Source organism: Herpailurus yagouaroundi, unplaced genomic scaffold, assembly GCF_014898765.1.
Source record: "Herpailurus yagouaroundi ecotype Mexico unplaced genomic scaffold, PumYag 196, whole genome shotgun sequence".
In the NCBI taxonomy this organism is placed as follows: Eukaryota; Metazoa; Chordata; class Mammalia; order Carnivora; family Felidae; genus Herpailurus; species Herpailurus yagouaroundi.
This window is the reverse complement of record NW_024412427.1, coordinates 3,297,598-3,322,075: the sequence shown is the minus strand read 5'-3', so window position 1 is coordinate 3,322,075 and position 24,478 is coordinate 3,297,598. Positions and strand designations below refer to the sequence as shown.

General features: G+C 44.8%; 1 protein-coding gene, 1 long non-coding RNA gene and 1 other non-coding gene across 3 annotated transcripts in view; 2 read left to right on the top strand and 1 right to left on the bottom strand.

Moving 5' to 3' along the window:
* LOC121012168 (uncharacterized) overlaps positions 1-24,478 on the top strand; it is a 38,116-nt gene that overhangs the window by 9,853 nt on the left and 3,785 nt on the right. Inside the window, exon 2 of the long non-coding RNA XR_005781980.1 lies at positions 6,575-6,696. This is a non-coding gene — a long non-coding RNA (uncharacterized LOC121012168). The remainder of the gene's footprint in view (positions 1-6,574; positions 6,697-24,478) is intronic.
* LOC121012616 (small nucleolar RNA SNORA28) lies at positions 297-421 on the top strand. Its single transcript, XR_005782195.1, has one exon. It is a non-coding gene; the product is annotated as a small nucleolar RNA SNORA28 (small nucleolar RNA).
* Positions 1,933-3,140, bottom strand: GTSF1L (gametocyte specific factor 1 like). The gene has a single exon (XM_040447006.1). The coding sequence runs from the start codon at positions 2,788-2,790 to the stop codon at positions 2,320-2,322; it is 471 nt and encodes a 156-aa protein (XP_040302940.1). The 5' UTR covers positions 2,791-3,140; the 3' UTR covers positions 1,933-2,319.

The following is a 24,478-nucleotide window of genomic DNA, read 5'->3' as shown; positions in this document are numbered from 1 at the left end:
CTTCTCCTTCTCCTTCTCCTTCTCCTTCTCCTTCTCCTTCTCCTTCTCCTTCTTCTTCTTCTTCTTCTTCTTTTTGCAAGAAGAAATCTTTATTTCCCACTTTGTAGAAAGAATTGAGAGGCCCAGGGTTGGCAAAATTATGATTACTTAGAAATAACTTATCAGTTAAGATTTCCTCCTGAAAAACTTTCAAAAGACTTAAGTCTTTCCCTGTTTTAAAAAATGTGTATTTTAATTTTTACCAGATAGTATATTCACATGTATTCACATGTAAAAGGTACTGAAGGGTTGGTTGCAGGCAGTGCTCCATGGCAGATGATTGAAATTGTCTAACACAATATGAACTTGGTATAGCAAGAAGGTTTAACCTATTCAGGTGTTTTCTCCCCATGAGATCAGCTGTTGCATATACTTAAACAGTGTTGCAGCTGTCGCTAAAGTGCACTTGAGATATGCCCTTGTACAGACTCATGAGGGAGGAAAAAGAGGGTCGGGAGTACCCACCTTCACAAACTACATAGTCTTCTGAGGCATCCCACTTCATTTCAATCTTCCCTAACATTTAATACCTCTACTGTTTGGGGACATTCCTTTTTTTTTTTTTTTTAAGTTACTTATTTATTTTGAGAGAGATAGAGAGTGCAAGTGGGGCAGGGGCAGAGGGGGTGAGTACAGAGGGACAGAGGATCCTAAGCAGGCTCTGTGCTGACAGTAGAGAGCCTGATGTAGGGCTTGAGCTCATGAACTATGAGATGATGACCTGAGCTGAAGTCTGACACTTAATCAGCTAGGCCACCCAGGCGCCCCTGGGACATTCCATTCTTAGCATGAATTTCTTACATATGAAATAACAGTAGATGAATTTGATCTGTGAATCCTCTTAGAATTGGAGGTAGCATTGGGTTAGTGTATGGTTTTCTGAGGGGAGGGTTCCAAAGCAAAAGGGGACAGGGTTTTAAATGTTCATGAGACACAATGAGGTGTAATATAAACCACAGAATTAAACTTTTACTTCCTTTTTTTTTCTATGTAGAAAAAAAAATAAAAGGTACTAAAGTGTCTGTAGACTAAAGTCTCTCTCCCCTGACTTTCCGTCACCTAGTTGCCTTCCCTGGAGAGAGCTGATCATTTTCTTTCTTTTTTTTTTTTAAGGATTTTTTTAAGTGTATTTATTTATTTTGAGAGACAGAGAGTGCGAGTCAGGGAGGAGAGAGGAGAAAGAGAACACCAAGCAGGCTCTGTGCTATGAGCACAGGGCCTCACATGGGGCTTGATCTCACAGACAGTGAGATCATGACCTGAGCAGAGATCAGGAGTCAGACACTTAACCAAATGAGCCCCCAGCTGCCCCGAGAGCTGGTAAGTTTCTAGGGAAGAGACTAACAAGCTTTTTCTGTGAGGGATCAGTTAGACATTGTATGCTTTGTAGGTGGACCGCTGTTCTAGTGTATCCTTGAGAGAAATGTTATGCAAATATAAGCCCATACATGCATATGTTCTTTCCCACAACTGGGCAAAAATGGTAGCATAATATACAGAATGTTCTGGACTTGGCTTTTATCAGTTAAACCAGGAGTTGGCAAACTATGTCCCACAGGCCAAATGTAGCCTGTTACGAGTTTCTATAAATAGCTTTATCGGAACCTATATTTATTTGTTTACATATTGTTTGTGGCTGCTTCCATGCCACTAAGGCAGAGCTGAACAGCTGTGACAGAGAACATGTGGTTTGTAAAGCCTCTGGCCTTTTTTGTTTGCTCGCTGGCCTTTTAGAGAAAATGCTTGCTGGTGTCTGAGTTAAACACTATGTTTCAGCCTTTCTAAGCCAGTTTTGAAAGCGCTGCCTCACCCTTTCTCATGGCAGCATACTATTTCTGTGTATGGCTGCACCGTAATTCATTTAATCAAACCCTCTCGCAAGAGGTATTTGGATCATTTCTGACTGACCTTTACTGCTACAAATAACATGGCAGTGGGTAACCTTGCACTCACTTCTTCTTCTGCAAGTGTGAATATATTTACAGGGTGCATTCCTGGAAGTAGAATCGCGCCATCGAAGCAGAGCACACTGGTCATTTTGACAGCTTCTGTCAAATTGCCCTCCGCAGAGATTTATCAGCTTACCTTCTCACCAATGTTACGAAAGTGCCTGTTTGCCCCATCTTTGCCAGCAGAATGTCCTGCCAGCCTTTAGATCTTTACCAACTGCTTCATGAAAAACGAGGTGTCCCAGGTGGCTCACTTCGCACTTTTATTCTGGGGAGTTGCATCTCCTTTCCGGCATTTAAGAGGCAAGCGCTCCTTTCTGCTGCTGGTGGTTTATCCTCCTGGTCTGAGAGTCTTCTGGGGGGTGGTCAGTCTTGGGGAATGGGCCTGTCTGTCTCTCTCTGACTCTCTTATGTCACTTTCGCAAACAAGCTTTTGGGGAACAAAAGTTTTAAGGACAAACGTGGGATGGCAGTTAGTGCTGTCGACATTCCAGACATCAGAACTGGGGAGCCAGGGGCGCTCTGGAGGGATATTTCCACTCTGCTCTGAACTTGGAAGGCTAACTTTCAGGGGGCACAGGCTGTCCTCTTCCTCCATTGTGCTTCTGCTGACACAGGCAGCCTCGTGCTCCTCCAGCTTTTTGATGGGGACCACGTGGCAGGCGTTGTATTTGCAGCTGGCCATCTTTTTGGCTTTCTTGGGGTTCTTTCTCCTGCAGGATGCCAGGTGGTACTGAAATCTGCTGAGTGGCACTCGGTGGTGCGGGTTGTAAGGGCAAATTTCTAAGGCTTCTGGCTCCATGAGAAACTGTTCTTGAGGCAGAGTAGCTCACTTCCCAGATTGAAAATGAAACGCCCCTGTTGGAAGAGCCCTTGGTAAGGAGGATGGAGCTGTCCTCTGCCCAGAGTTGGCCCTTAGAACTCTGTTGGCCAAGGTCTTAACAACTCATTCTTTCCGGTGCTCTGCAACCACAAGTGGTGGGTTAGGAAAGGGACAAGGAACTGTCGGGGGCAGCTGCACAGAGAGCAGAGTTACACAGAAGAACCGTATAAAGCACATGCGAGAGCCAGAACACCACAGCAGCCCCACAGGAAGGTGAAGAGGGTACATGCCAGCTCTGCTTGATTCCTAGAGGTATACTGTGTGATGTCAGGGAGCAGTCGTCAATGGTCACAATGGGCAGCTGGAGTCATCAGTGAAAGGCCACTTGTCCATCGCTTTCAAGAGGTGGGGTAGCTTTGGGGAAAGCTGCCATTCACAATTGCTGGTGACGTGTCTTTTGTCATTTAACTGTTTCTAAACTTGTATGTTTAAAGTAATTCCTGATATATTTGAGTTTAAATCTATTATATTGTGCTTCCTGACCTCTTCTTTGGTTGATTTTTTTCTCTCTTCCTCCCTAATTTTAGATAGACAGTTTAAAAAAATTCTTTCCATTTCCCCCACAGTTTTGTAAGTTACACATTCTCTAATCATTAGTAGTTACTTTACAGATTGAAACATTCGTAAATAACTTACCAAGGTTTAAAGTTCATAAAAGTCTCATCCTCTTTCCAAGTAGTACAGGACTTTCTCTATATACACTTTCCTCTTGACTTATTATGTTATTATTTTAAGCCTAATTTTAAAAAGTTGCCCAGACAGCATTGCTACTGTCATTCCACAGGGTCCAGGTTTGTTGCCACTTGTCCTCATGTTGACTTCTCTCTGCTGCTTGTATTTCAGACCTGCCACGTGGGATCACTTGGTTTCCGTTAGAGGTTTACCTTTTAGAGCGTTCTCCTGATGAACTCTTTTGGTTTTGTTTGTCTGAAATCGTCTTTATCTTATCCTCCTTCTTGAAGAATAACTTTGTGGAGTATAGTTGTGCTATTTTCCTTTCTTCACTGAAGCGGAGTTCAGTTTCTTCCAGCTTCCACTAGGGTTGAGGATTCAGAATTCCACCACTACCCAACTTCTTGTGAAGGTAATCTGTTTCTTTTCATGTCTCTTTTAAGGAACTTTTCTTTCTCTTTAGTTTTTCTGTAGTTTCACTATCATGTTGACATGTGGGTCTCTTTTTTATTTATTCTTTGTTTTTACTTTTAGACCTCTGGAATCTGTGGATTAGTGTCTTTCATTAGTTTTGGGAAATGTTCAGTCATTGTCTCTTCAAATATTGCTTCTACCTTATTCTCGTACTTCCACTGAAATGATACATGTCACTTCCGCCGACATTTCATTGTCCTGAGTGAGCCTTCTGGCCACACTACACTCTTGGTCAAAGAGGTACAGTCTTATTGTGTACCCAGAAGGAGGAGAATAGGAACGTTGTCAAGAGTTCTAACTGGCTCAGTCTGTGGAGTGTGTGACTCTTGATCTCAGGGTTGTGGGCTCGAGCCCCATGTTGCATGTAGAGATTACTTAAAAATAAAATCTTAAAAAAAAAAGTCCTAAGAACGTCCTGTGTCTCCTTGTCACCAATATTTGTTTCCCTTTTCTCCACACACACATAACATACTCCCTCCATCTCCAAGGGAGAAAACCCAAAGTCCTAACTTAGAGTGGGGGATAAACACCTTGGTCAGTGCTCACTGGGGGCTGCTTGCATTCTGGCAGGAACTTACCCTAGAATGCTGGGCATTCTAGTGCTTCCAACCAACCTGTTGCTGTGAGGAATGAGGGGCTCATGGAGTTGTGCTCACTGTACCCCCTTTACTCCCCATCCCCCTAGGGATAGCTCCTGGTATACTTTGTTGAGAAGGTGTCCTTGGTAAACTGTAACTTCCATTCCATTTATGGGATAGAGTGCCCATTTTCTGTAACCCTGCAACCCAGTATTGGAGGAGGTATGACACTGGCCCTGCTGGGAGTTAACATGTGGTTTGGTATCTGCTCTTCCATTCCCCCAAAGCCTGGCACAGTTTGTGGGCGATGCTTACAATGCTTTTTCAGTTCCTAGTCCCGTAGCCTTTTTCATGCTTATGACCAGGGCTGACCCAGACACTGAGTAATTCAGGCATGTGTAAGTCTGCAAATGGAGATGATAATGAAAGCACTTCACCCGTCATTGAAATCCACATAATAAGGAATGGGGCATTAGCTATTGCAGGCTTCTTTGTGGCCAAGTACCCATTAGTGTGGCAGGCCAGCATTTAGTCCATTATGGAGAGAGGGAAGACTGGACTTGATAATGCTTCTAATGGACATCTTGAATGGTCTGCAAGCCTGCAGCCTTCTCCCAGAATCTGTTCTGAGCCTGGGACCTGACAGGTTGCTCACCATGGAAACTTGAAGGGAGCGAGGGCTGCAGACACACCTATCTGAGCGGCACTTTCTGGGCCTGTCTGCACCTACATGACAAATAATGCAAGTGAGGTCAGATTCTGCTCATTACCCTCCCGCACTTACCATCTTGAGAGGTGCTACCGACAGATGGTAATGCAGGCGTGGAGAGAGAAGGTCGTGGAGCATGCAGGAATAATGTTTTCTGAAAATGAACAGTTGGTGTGTCTTGGCCAGCCAAGTCATCACTTGTCATTATGGGGAGGGATGGAGCCATTAGAGGATTAGAGTCACAAGCTTGGGAGGACATCTTACATCAAGACTGGCTTCTCTCCCAGGGCTGGCATCCCTTCTGGAACATCCCTGGAGGATGGTCATATGGTGACAGGGAGCTCCCTACTCCCTAGAGAGTTTTGCTGTGGGTTTCTTACACTGAGCTGAGCCAAGCAGCCTCCTCATACCCCTTAGCATGTCAGTGTGAACTCTGTGCCCTCTGCTCTGGGAACATCCTTCAGTATGTAAGGATATCCCAAACATGCCAAACTCATGTCATGTGTATGTGGCGCTGGGGTGTGTTGTCCACTCCATTTCTGGCTCCCAGTGTCTCCCTGCATGTCCAGCAGACAGGTGTGGACAGCCTAGATATCCCCCCTGAGAACTCGAATTCTGGCCCGGGATTTCCTCTATGCTGTCCTCTGCCGGCTGCTCTTTGCTCAAGGCTGCCCTGGTCTCAGCCCACTGGGCTCCTGCTAGCCCCTTTGACTTGAGGACTTTATTTTGAAAACCCTCCCTGTTGCGTGGTACAGTGCTGCTCAAACTGTAACATGCATACGAATCGCCTGGGATCTTGTTAAGATGCCAGGCTGGGTGAAGTTTTTGGTTATCTCTGTCAGGTTTATGTATCATGGCTGTGCTAGATTTGTAGATGAGTTGGAGCACATTTTATCTTTTTCTGCTTTCTGGGTAGTTAAACAGCCTAGGAACATTGTTGGAAAGTTTTAAAGAACTTCGTCTACTAAACACTCGGACTCCTAACACTTTTGAGAAATAGTTCTATGTCCATGTTCACCTTGGTTCCATGGTTTTCTGCTTCTCTTGGCAATTCTCACTTATCTAGAAAAGTATGCTGTTAGGGACTGAATTGTGTCCCCCTGCCCCCCCCCAATTCATGTGTGGAGGCCCTATCTTCAATGCGATGGTATTTGTAGGGGCCTTTAGGGAAGTAATTAAAGTTAAATGAGATATAAGGGTGGGGCCCTCATCCAGTAGAGCTGGTGTCCTTATAAGAAAAGAATGAGACTGCAGAGATATCTCTCCACAGGAGCACAGAGGAGAGGCCATATGAGGACATGGTGAGGTGGCCATCTGCAAGCCGGGAAGAGAGATCCCACCAGACACCAACCCTGCCAGCACCGTGATCTTGAACTTCCAGCCTCCAGAATTGTGAGAAAATGAACTTTTGTAGTTTAAGCTACCCAATCAGTGGTATTTTGTTATGCAGCCTGAGCAGACTGATATACAGGCATTCCCCACTGAACATTCTAGATAAACTAGGATACTGTGTGTATTGTTTATCTCTTATAATTTGAAAACTCTTCTCTGCATCTTTGGTTAAATTTCCTTTACTTTTCTAATTTTTATTTATTTTTTTGTACTCTCTCTCTTTCATGCTCCCTGCCCTCTCTCTTTATTGGGATTTTACAAGTCTAGGTATCTTACAGCTCTTTACAAGGAGCAGAGTCTTTGATTTACCAGTTCTGATTTTTATGTTTTCTAGTTCATTAACTTTTACCTTAACTTTTAATTCTTTCCCTGAGTTTATCTTGTTGCTTATTTTCCAGCTTCTTGAGTTGGATGCTTCATTTACTTTCAGTCTTCCTTATTTTATAACAAAAACATTTAGAGCTACAGGCAGTGTTTAGTTACATTCCATGAGTTTTGCTATGCAGAGATCCAATTGTCATTATGTTCTGAATGGCCTATAATTGCAGTTTTGTTCCCTTCCTTGACTTGAGTTATTTAGGAATAAATTTCCAAGTGATTTAATTTTTTTCATTTATCCTTTGGTTTTTAATCTCTGTTTTTATTGCATTGTGGTCAGATAATGTGACCAAAGAGGATTGCTCATTAGTATCTCTGAGGTTTCCTTGTGGCCTTGAATGTCACCAGTTTTAGTCATTTCCTTACAGGTGTTTGAATTAAATGCCTTTTCTGTTTGTATGTATTTATTACGTGAAGCTGGAACATGAGTCCTACAGGGAGCTGGAATATTATATCCCTTTCCTGGGGAATTGCCGTGTCTGTCCACATGATCCAGGAAGTTCTAGGTAAAACAGACTGTGTACCTTCATTTAGCTCAGTGTTTCTGAGCCTCAGTTTCTCTTAACGCCTCATAGTGTCTTGAACAGCCAGTTTTCCATGGAAAGTATTTCAGAGAATTTTGTTTTAAGGTCTATTCTTATTCCTTGAGGGACAACTATTTATGAAAGGTCCTAGTACTCAGGCCCCTCCTTTGGACCTCTGAGCCCATTCTTGAGTTCCTGTTGCTTCTCTGTTCATTTTGCAGAAGGGGGCACTGCAGTGGAGGATGTCTATGTATCTCCGTAGGAAGCTGTACCAGTCTCAGCGCAGATAGGATTTGCTGTCCTTTTGTTTTGTTACCTTGGAGGCTGAATTGTCTGAAGCACCCAGCCAAGGGTTAACATCAACACCAAGCATTGGTCCCCTACAGCTGCTCTGAAGCATTAGCTTTCCTACTCCTTATTGCTTTGAGCTTGTCCATTGCATGGAGTCCTGCTGGAGATGTAGCTCTGTTTTCACTTGGGTTTCCCCAGAAGCAGAGCCTGAGATAAGGATTCAGACTCAAGTAGTGTCTTCAGGTAAGTCTCTAGAGAGCGGGGAAGTGAGATATATCTGTATGCGTATATAAATATTTTAAAAGAATGAGACAAACACTGTCATGGTATGTCTTCTGTACTTTCTAAAGCTTTCAATGCACATATTTTTCCATAATAAGAAAACCAAGCAAAAATTGTATTCAGAAAAATATATATGGAAACTAGCAAAGGCTGGCAAAGATTAAAGTGTGAGTGGTTAATCCAGCTACCTCGGTGGGCATCTGAAGGCCTTTGGGGAAATAATGGGGAATGGTACAAAACACAACCTGGAATTGCCCCACCCAAGGGGTCAGGGAGCTGGAACACGTATACCCGGACTTCCATGAGACTCATCTGTTGACAGCTATGTCAGGGAGTTTATAAGCTCCTTGGCCCTTCTGACCTTCCAAGCATGGGCAGTCTTGGTACTACAAATAGATGTGGAGACTGGAGGTTAGGCAGAACATACCGGACCTTCCATATGGGAGGGGAACCCATGCATGGGACCATGCATATGGGAGGGGCGCTGACTGCCTCTGCTTCAGGGTCCCTTCAGCTTACTCACACATCTATTTCTTCTTATTTGGTGATTTACGGCACAGCCAGTCCAACAAATGTTTAATGACCAGTTCTTTAAAAAAAAAAAAAAAAAAAAAGTCCCCAACCTATTGCATCTGCTGATTTCCATGGTATGAACTCTCCCACTGTAGCTACCAGTGGTTTCACAAGGAGCTGGCAAGATCCAGCTCTCCCAGCACACCACTAGCCAGCGCTTCACTGGGTGGGCTTTCCTAGCATTATGTCTCACTTGAAGGATTCTAGCATGTGGTCTGGGCTCCCCCCTGGTTTATATACTAATACAGATTTTTCTGTGTTTTTCCTTTGACCATTTCGGCAGGCATCTGGCAAAAAAGCAGTTAAGAGTACACCACTGTCAGTCATCTGGAAATCCTTTCACTTTTAACCTTTCCGTGGCATTTCACTGCATGTGGGCTTTTCGTAAACAGCACTTAGGTGAGTACGGGGAGGGGAAGCCACTGCCCTTTGCTTGCTCTGACACCTCCCCGGGAGGAGCTGCTGACCGCGCTGGCCAGATTGCAGATTGATAAATCCACTCTTCCTCATCTTCCGCATCCCCCCTGCCGTGTGGCAGGGTGGGGGTTGTGTGCCAGCTTCCCCTTCCTCGGCTCTCATTTTCTGATTCACCTGCTATGGTGTGCTGGGTAGCTATATACAATACAGAACACCGAGTTAAACTTGAATTCCAGATAAACAGTGACACTTTTTTAGTGCAAGTATGTTCTAAATATTGCATGGGATATGTTTATGCTAAGAAATTACTTGGTGTGTGTCTGAAATTTGCATTTAAATGGGAATCCAGTATTTTTACTTGCTATATGTGGCAATCTAGGTACTGGTGACTTTGTTCTAGGGGTCCACTAGAATAGCTGGCTGTCAGATTTGGATTTGGGTTTTCATGGAACATGTGGTTAGGGCTCACGCCCAATCATAATAATGTGGAAACTTGTTTACCATTTTCCTTTGTTTCTGGAGAGTCTGTGCCTTGGGCACTTTGTAAGGAAGAGTGGATGGCAGGGTGGGATTTAGTGTTCCTGGGTCCTCTAGCACGCTACCGTGGAACACCGGGAAAATCTCACTTTTTGGTTAAAAATTTGGATTTTGGTTTTGGGTCCATCCTGAGTCTTGAATTTAATCTATGCACATTTATTGTGGCACCTATTATGTTCGGTCTTACTTCTGTCATTTTGTTAGTGCTGTTTTTTTTTTTTTTTAAACACTTTTTTTTTTCAACGTTTATTTATTTTTAAGACAGAGAGAGACAGCATGAATGAAAGAGAGAGAGGGAGACACAGAATCGGAAGCAGGCTCCAGGCTCTGAGCCATCAGCCCAGAGCCTGACGCGGGGCTCGAACTCACGGACCGCGAGATCGTGACCTGGCTGAAGTCGGACGCTTAACCGACTGCGCCACCCAGGCGCCCCTAAGTGCTGTTGTTTTTAATGAGCCATGTTTTCTTGAGTCAGTTTTATTTGTGGGTTAGAAGTCCTGCCTCTTGTATTAATTGTACCCAAGGTTACAAAAATCTTGGATTGCCCATCAAATGCTTTTCCTGCCTCTCACATATCTCATGTCTTTGAAACAATTTGGGATAAAGAACCGCATGACTATGATCATGGTTATTCATAATAATTGACTACTGCTCAAAATGAGACCCAAAGAAGGAAGGTGGCAGGGAGGAAACACCCCTACTTCTCTCTTGCCTTCCAGCCTCCACTACCAGAAGCCAGCCAACAAGGGTGTCCACAGAGCCAACCTTCAGGATGCAGAGCAGGGTAGGAAAATGGGTGGGTGGAGACTGGGGATGAAGAGCTGGCACACCCTTCTAACTGAACAGATGAGGAGATGGAGGCCTAGACAGGGGAAGGACTTGCCGAAAGTCTTTTAGCAATTGAAGGACAAAATGAGGGCTTTACCCCCAGACCTCTTCATTCCCATATTTGATCTCAAAACTATACTGCTTTCGGGCGCCTGGATGGCTCAGCTGGTTAAGTGGCCGACTTTGGCTCAGGACACAAGTTCAAGCCCCACGTCAGGCTCTGTGTTGACAGCTCAGGGCCTGGAGCCTGCTGCAGATTCTGTGTGTCTCTTTGCCCCTCCCCTGCTCACGCTCTGTCTCTCTCTTTCTCTCAAAAACAAATAAAAAAGCATAAAAAAAATTTAAAAACAAAACAAAACACAAAAAACTGTACTGCTTTACTTCCTTGACACGTGACTGTATTTTCTCATTTTCAAACCTTATTATAAAAACAAATCAGAAAATGCAAAAGTATATGAAGAAGAAAATAGCATGTAGCGCATATCTTTCCAAATTGCTTAGTGATGCATGAACACACACATTTAATAAAACTGGGAGTGGGCTTCAGTTGGTAGGAGGTTTCAGGGTGTGGTGGAGGGGCTGCTGCCTGGAGCTGGACCACGGGGAGGCCTCTCGTTGATCAGCCGGTTTATGGGGCTCCTGGCCCTGCCTTGCTGTCTCTTCCAGGCCCAGGGCCACTGCTAACATCCCAGAGCTCAGCTTCACCTCCCTTATTTTCACCTGTGCATTTGTAAATTACTTGTATTTCACTGCTTGTTTTTTATTTCTATAGTACTTTATATTGTGGGATAAAAATACAGAAAAAAACAAGGGCGCCTATGTGGCTTAGTCGATTGAGTGGCCGACTTTTGATTTCAGCTCAGGTCGTGATCCCAGGGTTATGGGATTGAGCCCTGTGTTGGGCTCCATGCTGTGTGTGGAACCTGCTTAAGATTCTTTCTCTCTCTGTCTTTCTCTCTCCTTCCCTCCCTCCCTCTGTCCCTCTCCCCTACTCACATGCATGTGCTCTCTCTCTAAAGAAATAAATAATACAGAAAAAACATAACAGCCCATATGTACAGGTTAACATATGATTATAACTACTTCCCAGATTAAGGAAAATTGGGTTTCCCAGAAACATCCCCCCCCCATTACAGTCTTCCCCCTTCACCCGGAAATAACCCCTATCCTGACTTTTATGATAATTTCTGTGCTGTTCTTTATAGTTTTACCACCTGGGCAAGCCATTTATTTTTGGTTATAAAATGCTAATATTTTTATTTAAAAACATTTGGTAATTCTTGGCTTTTTTTTTTTCACTTTCACATCTTCCCCACCCTCTCCCCAGCCCCTATTTATTGTAAGTGGAACTATTTTTTTTTCTATTTATTGTGGAGTTGCTCCTTTATTTATCTATCTATCCATCTATCTATCTATCTATTTGATTTTTTAAATGTTTATTCAGTTTTGACAGACAGAGTGTGAATGGGGAGGGACAGAGAGAGGGGGAGACACAGAATCTGAAGCAGGCTTCAGACTCTGAGCTGTCAGCACAGAGCCCAATGCGGGGCTCAAACTCATGGACCTTGAGATCATGACCTGAGCTGAAGTCGGCCGCTTAACCGACTGAGCCACCCAGGCGACCCCGGAGTTCTCTTTTTAAATGAGTTATTTCACATATATACTTTTTTTTTCTCAACGTTTATTTATTTTTGGGACAGAGAGAGACAGAGCACGAACGGGGGAGGGGCAGAGAGAGAGGGAGACACAGAATCGGAAACAGGCTCCAGGCTCTGAGCCATCAGCCCAGAGCCTGACGCCGGGCTCAAACTCCCGGACTGCGAGATCGTGACCTGACTGAAGTCGGACGCTTAACCGACTGCGCCACCCAGGCGCCCCTCACATACATACTTTTAAAGAAAAAATTAAGTAAAAGTAATTCAGGTAGCATATGAGATGGGCAAAATGCTGAAGGTGTTACCCAAAAAACCTGAAGTTTGGAAAACACTGTGCTTCACTTATGAAGAGAAAAAAGCCCCAGAGAAGTCTTTGAAGAGTCAGGGACCAGACGCAGGTGCTGTGTCCCCGGACAGAGCTGGGCCCCAGACGTCAGCAGCTGTGGGGTGCACCAACAGCGAGTGCCCTCTGGGAAGCCCGGCAGCTCCAGTGCCACTATGACCGCCAGAGGGCAGTACGGCCCCAGTTTCTGCAGCAGCTTCGCCGGCAAGTTAGCAGCCTGGGGGGTGGAGGGTTAGGCGGCTCCTCTGCCTCCCAAATGCGGGTTCTTCTGGATTCACCCTAGTCTAGGGATCCTCAAACAGAGGTCTGGGACACGCTCCCTTCAGAATTACCTGGGTGCTTGCTAACCAGGTTTGGGGTCCTTCTTGGACCCATGGATCAGCACCTCTGAAGCTCCAGGTGTGTGGGATGGGGGGTCCGGTTAGGACAGCAAGGTTAGGAGGCCTGGAGAGTTTTGAGAACCTTTGCTCCACTCATCAGTCTTCTAGGGTCAGGGTTTGGGGCTGGTGTGTGTGTGTGTGTGTGTGTGTGTGTGTGTGTGTTGGTTGGGGGTGGGGCGGAACAGAAGATTATCACACAGTGTAAGTCGGCTTGAGTGTTGGGGGGCTTGGGCTTGCATTTTAGCTTCATTACTTACCTGGATGGGTGACAAGGTTTTGGATTTTTTTGGTTTTTCTTGGGTTTTGTATAGTATTTCTCAACTGTTCATTGTCCATCATCTATCCAGTAATAGTAACTAAACTCATATTATGTGTACTTTCCAGGTGTGGGGGTATAGTGGTAGACAAGACAGACACTGTCCCTGCCTTTCTAGAGTTCATGCTTTTGTGGGGAGTTAGATAATGGCAAATAATCCCGCAAATATGAAACTACAAATTGTAATAGCTGCTTTGAAGGAAGAGGAACTTCCTCAGGGTGCTATGTGAATGAAGAAGAACTACAGGAGTATGGGGGAGGGTGTGAGGGATTCTTCCCTTAGGAAATTATGCTTGAATTGAGATCTGAAGGGTGACTAGGAGTTAAGAGGGGGGAAGAGTTTTTCAGGTAGGAGACTCTGCATGTGCAAAGGCCCTGAGATGAGAACCAGCTCGCTGCCTTTGAGGAACTTCAAGAAGGTGGCATGGCTGGAGTGCAGGGAGAAAGGGGGAGAGTGGCTGCATGTGGGGTTTGGGCAGTTGACAGGGACCAGTACCCTTAGGTTCTCAAATTTCTCATCTTCAAAATGGGGCAGTAAAGTTTATCTTGCAAAGATGATTAAATATAATGATGAGTGCCAAGTGTCTAGTCTAGTGCCTAGTACACAGGTGGTGTCAGAGATGTGAATGTGTGTGGAAGGAAGGCACCTGGGTGGGGGTTGGGGGGGGCACAGCCTGGTTAAAGAGTGAGCCGTGGGGAAGTCCTGTGCAGGTGCAGGGACCAGAGCTGTCTCAGTTAACTTCAGGGACCAACTGAGAAGCATATTTTAACCACGGTGAAAATTACCGTTGGCATCACTCTCTTGTTAAAAACAAAGTGAAATTGGAGAACATACTGCTGTCTTTAACTAAGCCAAGATGACTAATTATTAGACTCATTTTCTAAAGCTTACCATATACAGACATGTGATAAGCTGGAGAGAGGAGAGTTTGGAAACTGGATTCATTCTGAAACCCCGTAGATGAGGCTCGTGTGAGGTTTCTGTGCATAATGACTGTGAACATTCAGTTTAACTCAGCTGTCACCACAGGTGTGATACAAAACAAAATGTTTTGCAAGAGCTCTAAAGAGCATCTTAGGGCAGCTCACGGCAGCGTCCAGGGGATCTCTGCCAAATTGTAAAGGGTAGGAAAGTGGGAGCTGGTGTTAGGTTGGGAGGGAGGACCAGACCCTGAGTCCTAGCTATGGTTTTGACCCTTGGTGACCACATGGTCCTGACTAACTTCCTCCTTTCTTTGGGGCTTAGTGTCCCCATCTGGAAAAAGAAGGGCCAGACCAGATGATCATTAAGGATCTTTCTACTTTGTTGTTGTATGATATTTACTGATGGTGTGATCATGGAAACTTTGCTCTGGGACCTTGCTCTGCTCACTGTTACATCCTCAGGGCCAGGACCAGTGCCTGGGCCCTGATAGGGCATCAGTAATAATGGTTGAATTGAATGAAGGACTTTTAAAAAAGATTTTATTTTTAAGTAATCTCTACCCGTAACATGGGGCTCAAACTCACAACCCATAGATCACGAGTCACGTGTTCTCAGTTCTCACCTGACTGAGCTAGCCAGGTGCCCCCAGATGAAGGACTGAATGAAGGAATGAACTGAGTTTTCATTTGATGAGCATTTTTGGCCATGACAGGAGCACTTGCTAAAAGTTTCACAAGTCACATTTTCTGGCTTCCTTGTTGAGTATGTATTGAAGTCATTCACATGACAGATTCAAACTGCAGTATAATATGATGTTCCTTTTCAGTGTGGAGTCTACCTCACTTTCCTGGATGCCTTCACTTCCTCTTCACTTCCATTACCGACATAAGCAATTGAATTTATTTTCAGTGCCATTTTTACACAAAAACAGAGTTTCATCACTTCTTGGGAGTGGCTGGGGACTCCTAAGGACCAAGAAAGAACAATAGAGCCCTGTTGAGATGCATTGGGTGGTGGACTTGGCTCATTCATTGGCTAAGGGATTCATCTTCAATACCTTGTATACCCAGTTCCACAGGACACATAATTTGAATTCATTCCTCAGTGAATAACAATAACAATCACAATAACAAGTGATCTTGTGTCCTGGTGTTTGCGAATGGCTTACAAATGATTATTGTTGACTTCCATCAATGCCAAGGAGTCTATGGGGTTTATTAGTCTCTGCTTGAGAGACCTTAGTGTCTTCCAGGCTTCCGTGGCCCATCCCATCCTAAGTTCTCTTTGTTTATTCATAGTTCTAGAATCCCAACCACCAGGTTTCTCACCCAGGCTCATTCTGTCACTAGGAGGAGAGACATTTCACTAGATGTTAGGTAGTCAGATGGCTGTGTCTCCTCCCCTAGTGTTCTTGTGAGCCAAGCTTTTAGCCATGTTGCCTCTTGCCCTTAATTTCTCCCTCATGTTGTAGGAAAGTAGACAATAGGAAACTATCACCTGAGGTCAGGATTGAAAACAGTTTTTGGTACTTTTCACACTTAGGAAGGATTTCTCCTCCAGCTTTATCTGTGGTCTCCTCTGTTCTGGCAGCCTGCATTGAGCCTTACTGTGTAGACCATGGCCCGTCACGGGATACCGGAATGAGCAAGGCAGAACTCTTGCCCCTCATGACTGTGCAGTCCAGAAGGGAGGTGGGACAGGCATGACAACACTTCCAGAGTAAAGAGAGTGACATGTATGCTAGGAGAGAGAAGAGAGGGAGCTGTGATTGCCGCTAGGGTGGGGTCAGGGAATGACATACAGTGTTCATAAAAATGAACACGCATTAATATGTAAAAAAATATAGAAGTTACAATAAAAAAGACCCTCACTCCCTCAAAAAAAAAAAAAAAAAAAAAGAGAGAGAAAGAAAGAAACCCACCATTCAAGAGCACCTGGTGGCTTAGTCGGTTAATCATCCAACTCTTGGTTTCGGCCCAGGTCATGAACTCACAGTTCGTGAATTCAAACCCCACATTGGGCTCTGTGTTGAGAGAGACTGCTTGGGATTTCTCTCTCCCTCTCTCTCTGCTCCTTGTCTGCTTGCATATACTCTCTCTCTCTCTCAAAATAAATAAATATTTAAAAAAAACCCCACCATTCAAACTGTTTCTATGTGAATGGGGTGCCTGGGTAGCTCAATCGGTTAAGTGTCCAACTCTTGGTTTTGGCTCAGGTCATGATCTCATGGTTTGTGAGGTGGAGTCCCATGTCAGGATTCTCTCTCTCTGCCCCTCCCCCCACACATGCACCGTCCCTCAAAATAAATAAATAAATAAGAAAAAACCCACAACTATTTCTATGTGGAGTTTCTAGACGGAGAGGTAGATAGAAATACTTTTATAAAATGGGGTACTTTTGAAAACAAAAGTCATTAAATGTAACTTTATTTGATATTAACAGAAGAAAAGGAAACCAGTGAAACCAAAGGAATTTTTGAACTTTGAGTAAGTATTTCGTCACCAGTGTAATTGTTTCCTAAAAGATCCCACTGGATGCCTGGGTGACTCAGTCGGTTGAACAGCCTACTCTTGATTTTGGCATAGGTCATGATCTCACGATTTGTGAGATTGGGCCCTGAGTCTCTCTCTCCTTCTCTCTCTCCTTCTCTCCTTCTCTCTCTGCCCCTCCCTGCTTGCATGTGCATGATTTCTCTCAAAATAAATAAACTTTAAAAAATACATATATTTTATCATAAGCACATTTAGCAATGGTATTCTTCTAAGATAAAATACTTCAATTAATCCAATGATAGAATTTTTGAGAGACCAACATAAAATTGTCCATTAAATCAAAAGACATGGGCAGATTCTGTGAAAAGTCTGTGACTAACTTTTCCATTCCTTCCCTAATCCATTTTTCACAGAGCAGCATACAGTCCGTTCTGTGAGCTTTGACAAATGCACAGTCACGTAATCACCCTACAGTCAAGATGCAGAAATCCCCCTCCCCCCTGGCAAATCTCTGTGTCCCTTTGCAGTCAACTCCTCCTTCCACAGCTGGACCTTGGCAAACACTGATCTGTTTTCTATACCTGTAGTGTCACCTTTTCCAGAAAATCACAAAACTCATACAGGAGATAGCTTTTTGACTTTTTTTTCACTTAGCATAATGCATTTGAGATTAACCATGTTGTGTGTTGCAGTAATTCACTCCTTTTATTGCTAAGTCCATTGTATAGATGTACCACAGTTGGTTGATCTGCTCACCAGTTAAAGGACATTTGGGTTCTTTCCAGTTTCAGTCAATTTGAGTAAAGCTGCTCTAAACAATTGCATCCAGGGTTTTCTGTGGCCACAACCTTTCCTTTGTCTCAGGCAAGTACGGCTGGGAATGGAATTGTCTGGTTGAATGGTAAGTGTTTGACTGTATAGGAAACTGCCAAACTGTTTTCCTAGGGAACATTTTGCATCTCCACCATCAATGTAGGAGAGGTCCAGTTGCTCTGTGTCCTTTCCAGCACTTGGCTTTGTCAATTTACAGTCTGTTCATTCTAGTAGATATGTAGCAACGTTTCATTGTGCTTTTAATTTGCATTTTCCCAAAAAGAACCATGTGTTCTTAAAATCTTCTGATCTGTGGTCAGATGCATTATCTACTGTGCCCCTGGGCCCGTACTGAGAATCATGCATCCCTAAATGACATGTGTACCTGTTAATATGGATAGATGGGTGGACTCCTTGTTTTATAAAGAATAGGATACTAACCTTCTCCTGCTTCCTTTCCCTTCATCCTTCATCTCTGTATTATTCTATATTGCTAAGTTTTAAAACATTTGTATTTCTTTGAAATCATATCTGAACATTGATAGAAACCCTAATTTTAAATGGATTCATTGCTCGTGCTCAGTCCTTTGCCATGATGTCTTCCTCTCCCTCCCTGAGTTTCTACCTTTTATTTATCTTTTCATTTGCTGGATTTTACTATCAAGTAGTTTTCACAAGAGAGATTCATAACAGTCTGAGTTAGCTAATATTTGCGAGTGTCTGCCTGTTGCCTTTATACTTGAACGACATCTATGCAGGACAGAATGATCTTGGCTCACAACACCTCTTTTAATCGAAAATACCCATTTTCCCAATATCTCCTGGCTTTGACTAGCACCTAATAGAAGCCTGAATCCAGCCTGATGCTTCTTCTCCTTTGCAGATGATTTGCTTTTTCTGCCAGAATGCCTAAAGATTTATTACTCAAAGTTTGTTTTTCTTTTTCTAAAAATATTTTCTATTTTTAAAAAAGAATAAATGCACATAGATTAAAAAGTCAAATTGTACTTCCCAGGAAAATCAACTCTTTCCCCTTGCCTTTCTTCATTCTTGCCAACTTCTTCCAACTCTTGAAGCTGTTTCTTTTAGTTTTACATCTGTATTTCTAAATAACAGGGTTACATTCTATAAGCCCTGGGTGAGTTTGGGGAGAGGGGTTTGCTGGTTGGTGGGCTTCACTCTGGGGTAAAGGGGCAGGGGACAAGGTGTGCCACCAGGAGACCTCAAATGTGGATATCTCCAAGTCTTTTCCATCTAGCTGGTTTCTTCCAGGCTAGAGGAGTTGCTTGCTCCTCTGTACAAGGGCACCAGCCTGTTCTGGGGCTGAGTGGGGAAAGGACTTCTCTGTGTTGCATTGTTCAGTGCGCACAGTTGGCACTTCATTCTGGTGATTCTGGCACAGCACCTCATACCCTCCGCTAGCAGTGACCGATGTTTATTTTTGAGCCTCTTGTTTCAACCTCCCAAGGGAGTAAACTCCCCACCTTTTTTTCCCGAGTAAGAGGCATCATCTCCTAGCTTTGTAGAGTCAGGAAAGGAGGCTGGCGTTCTAGATGCTTGTTGTACTGACTCTTGGGCACTCCTGTTTCAGCATCTCTTGTACCTCAGCCTTCAAGGGTATTCTGGTTGATTCAGAATTCTGTGGCTCAAGTCCATTTTCTCTTTGCTGGTTTCCCCACCCTGCAGACCCCACACATAGGTCTCAGTTTTTTCTTTTCCTGGGTTAGTCACCACTCATCCATTTATGTTTTATCTTCCAAATTTTGATGACATCTGTCCTCTGCTGTCATCTCTTCTCTTACATTTGGTCTTGAGAATTTATGCCCTTAAAATATTTGTATTATTATATAGTTTTGTAGCAGAGAGCACTTATGTGAAATTTTCTTCTGGATTTGGGGCTATGTTTTCTTCTAGACTGGGTTCTTTGCCTTTGGGTGATTCTTTTTCTTGGGGTGTCGGTTGATATGTTTGCATAGTTGGCATCTGTTTCTTGTGCTCAGGCATTTCTGTCCAGGAATTCTCTTTGCTGTTATGTAGTGTAATTTTGGACTCATCTCAGCATTATCCGAGGCAGGTTTGTGTACAGTCTTTGGAAAAAAAAAATACCTGGGGCTGTTTTCTCTCTCACCTCTGAGATTTTGTTAGTACATTATGCTAGGGTACACCTCCTTGGGGAGAAGGATTACTTTTCTTTGAAATGTAGGACGGTTAATACTCACTACCCACAGCTTTGCTGGGGGAGAGGTAGCAATAAAAGTCATTCCCAACACCCTGAAATTAATAAATGAAGGTGGTAGGGAGCTCCCTGTGGGGCAGCTGATGGCTGAGTCAGGTTGGTGTGATGAAGGGAGAGGATGAGGTCCCCTAAGCCCATCCCTGGTCCCTAAATGGCCATCGTGAGAGTGAATAGGTAGGATGAGAGTGGGGTGGCCCAGTCTGGAAATGCTGGCAGGGGATGAGTGGCCTCGTGGCTGTTTCTGGAATGTATGCCAGGATCAGGATCCTGCAACTGACAATCTGGCAGGCTCTGACTGGTGGCCAAAGAGTCCAACTCCAATCTGAGGTCAAGTCACCAGGGATCATTTATTGATGTTTCTGGGGAGAAATGAGAAGGAATACATCAATTGAATAAGATGATGTTCGTTTATTACATCCATGATGTCTTTCAAGGCTTTGAAAAACACCCTCTTTTGTCTAATTAGTCATTGTGACCATGTCTCTATGGAAACCATTATGTTTGTACTCACAATAGACACGTGTGCATCCATTAAAGGGACACAGTTGCCAAATGTGAGCTATGGGCTCAGGGCGGAGTGGCTTTGTACCGCACAACCATCAGGGCTGCTGCAAAAAGTGTCAGAAAACAAGCAAATGGCTGTTCTATCCGTGAAGGGAGATGCTCTTCAGTGTCAGGCCTAGGATTTAGGGGAGTGTGAAACCAGGAAAATGGAGTGCTCATGCTCAGGGTGAAAGCCTAAAGGGACAGAATTCTTTTTTCTTTTTTAACCCATGTCAAGGATTTTTTTTAACCCATTAATTACTGAAGGAACCAGGAAGATATTAAAAACTGGTTCAGAAGAAAATCCAGAGCTCAGATGTGAACTTTCCAGGGAAATGGAAATGAATTGGTCAATAGGTGCAAACTTGGCTTCTTCCAAGAGGGCTAAGGCAGGCAGTAAAGTTTAGTTTTTTTGTTAAAAATATACTGAGAGCTAATAAGTGCCCGGTGGAGGTAAGTGAGTGCTCTGACGGAGGGTAGACAGGCTGGGGTGAGGAACTAGAGCAGGGCCCTGCTACCCAGGCCTGGGCGGTTTGGAGGGCTGGGCACAGGGGAGCTGCCAGGGCAAGAGGCTGCCTGGGTCCCATCCTGCTTGTGTTAGTGTTCCTAGCACCCAGTGCAAGCCCAGCATCGGGTAGGTGTACTGCTCACCTTGGAGCATGAGGGGAAGGGAGCGAGCCCTTCAGGAGGGTGGAGTCAGAGTCACCTGGGAAATCCCAAGATAACAGGACCCCAGCTCTGCCATGGCGCCGGGCATGGAGGGAAACCGTTCCCTCCCAGGTATCACTGCCTCAGCTCTGAGAGCTGCGAAGGGCTTTGTTTCTCCTGGTTCCTTTGTCTTGTGGGGTTTCAGGACTACAATAAACCTGAGCTAGCTTGTCAGGTAGTGACCATCAGCACAAGCTACAGGAACACGATGAGAATGAAGCCCTCAGGCCCCAACCAAAGACTTTTTACTGAAGCAGTCAAAAGGGGGAAAAACTATTAGAGTGGCACTTAGAGATCTAGAAACTTTATGTCTGTGGGCCTAGGGAGCAAACAAGTGCAGTTATCACAGATATTGTATCACAATACAGATACATCTGTAAACTCATTCACTGGCAAGTCCACATTCATAGCCATTATCTCTTGTTTTGCACACAATTCTAGTAGCCCTAATATTTTTGGCTTCCTGGTCATGGTGGATTAGAAATAACAGAAGAGCCATTGGTGCGACCTGTTGGCAAGCACATTCGTACCAGCAAATGGGAACAGCTGAGAGCTGGACAGGTCAGGAACTGGAGACACATAAAAACAGTCACGAGAGGCTGGGACATAGCATGCTGGGCCATTTGGTGTGGGAGCAAAAAGCTCCCTGCTCGCTCCTGGCCGAGCCCACTATTGACCGTGCTTCTCTTAGCAATAGCCTTGAGTCATCCAGGAAAGAGGTTCTTGCCAACAGCAGGAGTTTGGGACCGTAAAGTTCTGGGTTCGATACTCCACTCACTGTTTGTGGGCCTCCGGGCAAATCACTCAAAATAAAGCCTTCATCTTAGAATGTTGGGACGATCACAGGACCTTGTGAGGTACATAATAAATGCTCATTAAAAATTAACTGGTAGTAGGGGCACCTGGGTGGCTCAGTTGGTTAAGCGTCTGACTTCAGCTCAGGTCGTGATCTCCCGGTGTGTGAGTTTGAGCCCTGCATCGGGCTCTCTGCTGCCGGCCTGGAGGCACTTCAGTTCCTCCGTCTCCTTCTCTCTCTGCCCATCCCCCACTCGTGTGTGCTCGCTCTCTCGCTCTCTCAAAAATAAATAAACATTAAAAATACGTATATTAAAAAAAACAAATGAGCTGCTATTAGCAGAGTGGTGAATGATGGTCACATATAGGCCACAACATGGGCTAATCTTAAAAACCTCGTGATGAAGGAGAGAAGCCAGGCACAAAAGAGGACCCGCTATATGGCTCCATCTGCCGAAGTCACAAAAACAGGCAAAACTAATCAATGATATTAGACGTCACGATAGTGGCCATGAGGTGTAGTGCCTTTTCTGTTGTAAAGTAGATGCAGAAATTCCCATAAAACAAACATGCAGCAACTTAGTGGATTGTGATGAGGCCACCTGAGAAGCTACTGTCAAAGTCTCATTCCTCCTGCCAGATGTTTTGCTTCTCGATCTAGATGTTGGTTCCTCAGGGGTGTTCAGTTTATGAAACGGGGAGATGTGTGCTCCAGATGGATGCCCTTTTCTGTATGCATATTATGCTTCCATAGAAAGTGTAAAGTGCCAGCTGTAATTATGACTCTTCATATTACTATTGTACTAACTTCTTTGGACCTCACGCTCCTCATCTGTACAATGGGGATAATAATCCCTTCTTTGCAGGATTGTTATAAGATGTAGTGTTCACAGCACATTCATTCATTATTCCATTCAAAACACATTTACTGAGTGCCTGTGGGCCCAGGACTGCTCTGGGGGCCGGTGATAAGCTGTGAGCCAAACAGACAATAATCATGGGGCTTATGTGTTAGTGACGGGGGAGACACATGCTAGGCATTCACTTGAAGGGACCTATTACATTCTGATAGTGCCCTCTGGTTTAGAAAACCAAATCCTGGAACACCTCTCCATCCCAAATGGTTGAGATTTTTTGTTGGTTTGGTTTGTTTGGTTTTGATTTGGATCTTTTAATTAGCTTCACTTGTTATGAAATCTTGGTTTGAACCAAGCCCCACCAACGAAGGTGTATATATGCTACACTGAGAATTTCTGCCTTTTCTGGAATTTCTGGGTACAGTTGAATTGTGAATTAGAGCAAACCATCCTTCATGAACCTACAGTGTTGGGGGCTGAGGGAAGGCTATCCTGGTAAAGAAATGCCTTCTCCTTCCTGCTTTGAGGAAGGAACTTAGGTTTCTAGGCCCTGAACCCTGCAGGCAGGAAAGTGTTAAGAAAGAAATGTGCATTTCCACTGAACAAGAAAATCAACTTAGAAAAGAAATGTGTATTGGAAAATATCTATTTGCCTGCAAAATAATGTAAAAATAATGAGCTCCTATTCCCCTTTGATGTGCAGCGCACGCTTTTAAGGAAAGATTCTGCATTTCTGAGATACTGGGCCTGGCGTGTAATGAAGTGGTTGTTATGGCAACAACTTTCAAAAGCAAGTATTTTCTGAGAGATGTGCTCCACACAGCCAGCGTGAGAGAGGAAAACATGAAAACAGAGACAGGGAGATGAGCTCAACAGAAAGCATGAGATGCCAAGAGCTGCATTCTGTGCCTGAGGGGGAGGGAAGTGCTCCCCTCATCACCACCCTGGCCTGGCTTTGCAAACTGCAGGGGAAGCCAGGCCCCTGCCCTGGAAGGGGTCCCCATGAGGAATGGGGGTGGGAGACAGGGTTTGGGGCTGAGGCGTCGTCTCTTACCTGGAGATGCAGCCTCAGTCTGGGGGCTGCGTGACCAACTGCTCTCCACGATCCCCTCCAAGCCGGCCTCCCAGCCTCAGCCTCAGCCCCTGCCACCCTTCTGTCAGCTCCCTCCTGGCCTCCATGCTCCAGGGTACCAAAGGCCCCCATTTATTCCAGAGCTCAGTCTTCCCACTGACACTCGGTTGAAGGGACCTCCCACTCACTCTACTCCCTTTGCGTCCCTGAGGGCCCTGCCAACCCAGTGCCCAGCGTGTGCAGACATGATGCCGAGAGCTGGTGTTCATCGTCTCTTCTGTCTTCACGGCAAGCCCCAGTGCCTAGAACAGTGCCTGGCACAGAGAGGCTGCTCAGTCTCTGTTGTTGAGGAATGGATGGTCCTTCTCTGGTGCTACAGCTATTGTCCCCATTCTACAGATGAGGAATTGAAGCTCAGAGATGTTAAGTGACTTGCCCAAGCCCTGAAGACCGTGAGCAGAGGAGCTGGGCCGCCCACACTCCTGCATGGCACTCTCTCTCAGTACCCCCCACTTATCAGCCTCCCTGTCTTTGTTCATGTTGTGTTTCTGCCTGGTAACCCCTTCTTGTGTCCTGCAAGGCCTAGCTCAAAGGCCACCTGACCGTGATGTTTTGAGAAAGCCACCTCTAAACTAGATCCTTGGGTGTGTCAAAGCCCAAAGATAGGACCCTCACAACTTGCTGTTGAGTCTGGGCAGAGCTGCTTCTGGGCTCGGTGTCTGTCTGTTCACCACTCTCCCCACAATGCCTGGCGTAGGGAAGGTATTTGGCAGCCTTTAGTTGAATAAAAGAAACTTTAGAACCCAGATAGTCCTGG

Excerpts from the sequence above, each read along its gene's own strand:
- GTSF1L (XM_040447006.1), bottom strand. The coding sequence starts at position 2,790 with ATGGAGCCAGAAGCCTTAGAAATTTGCCCTTACAACCCGCACCACCGA.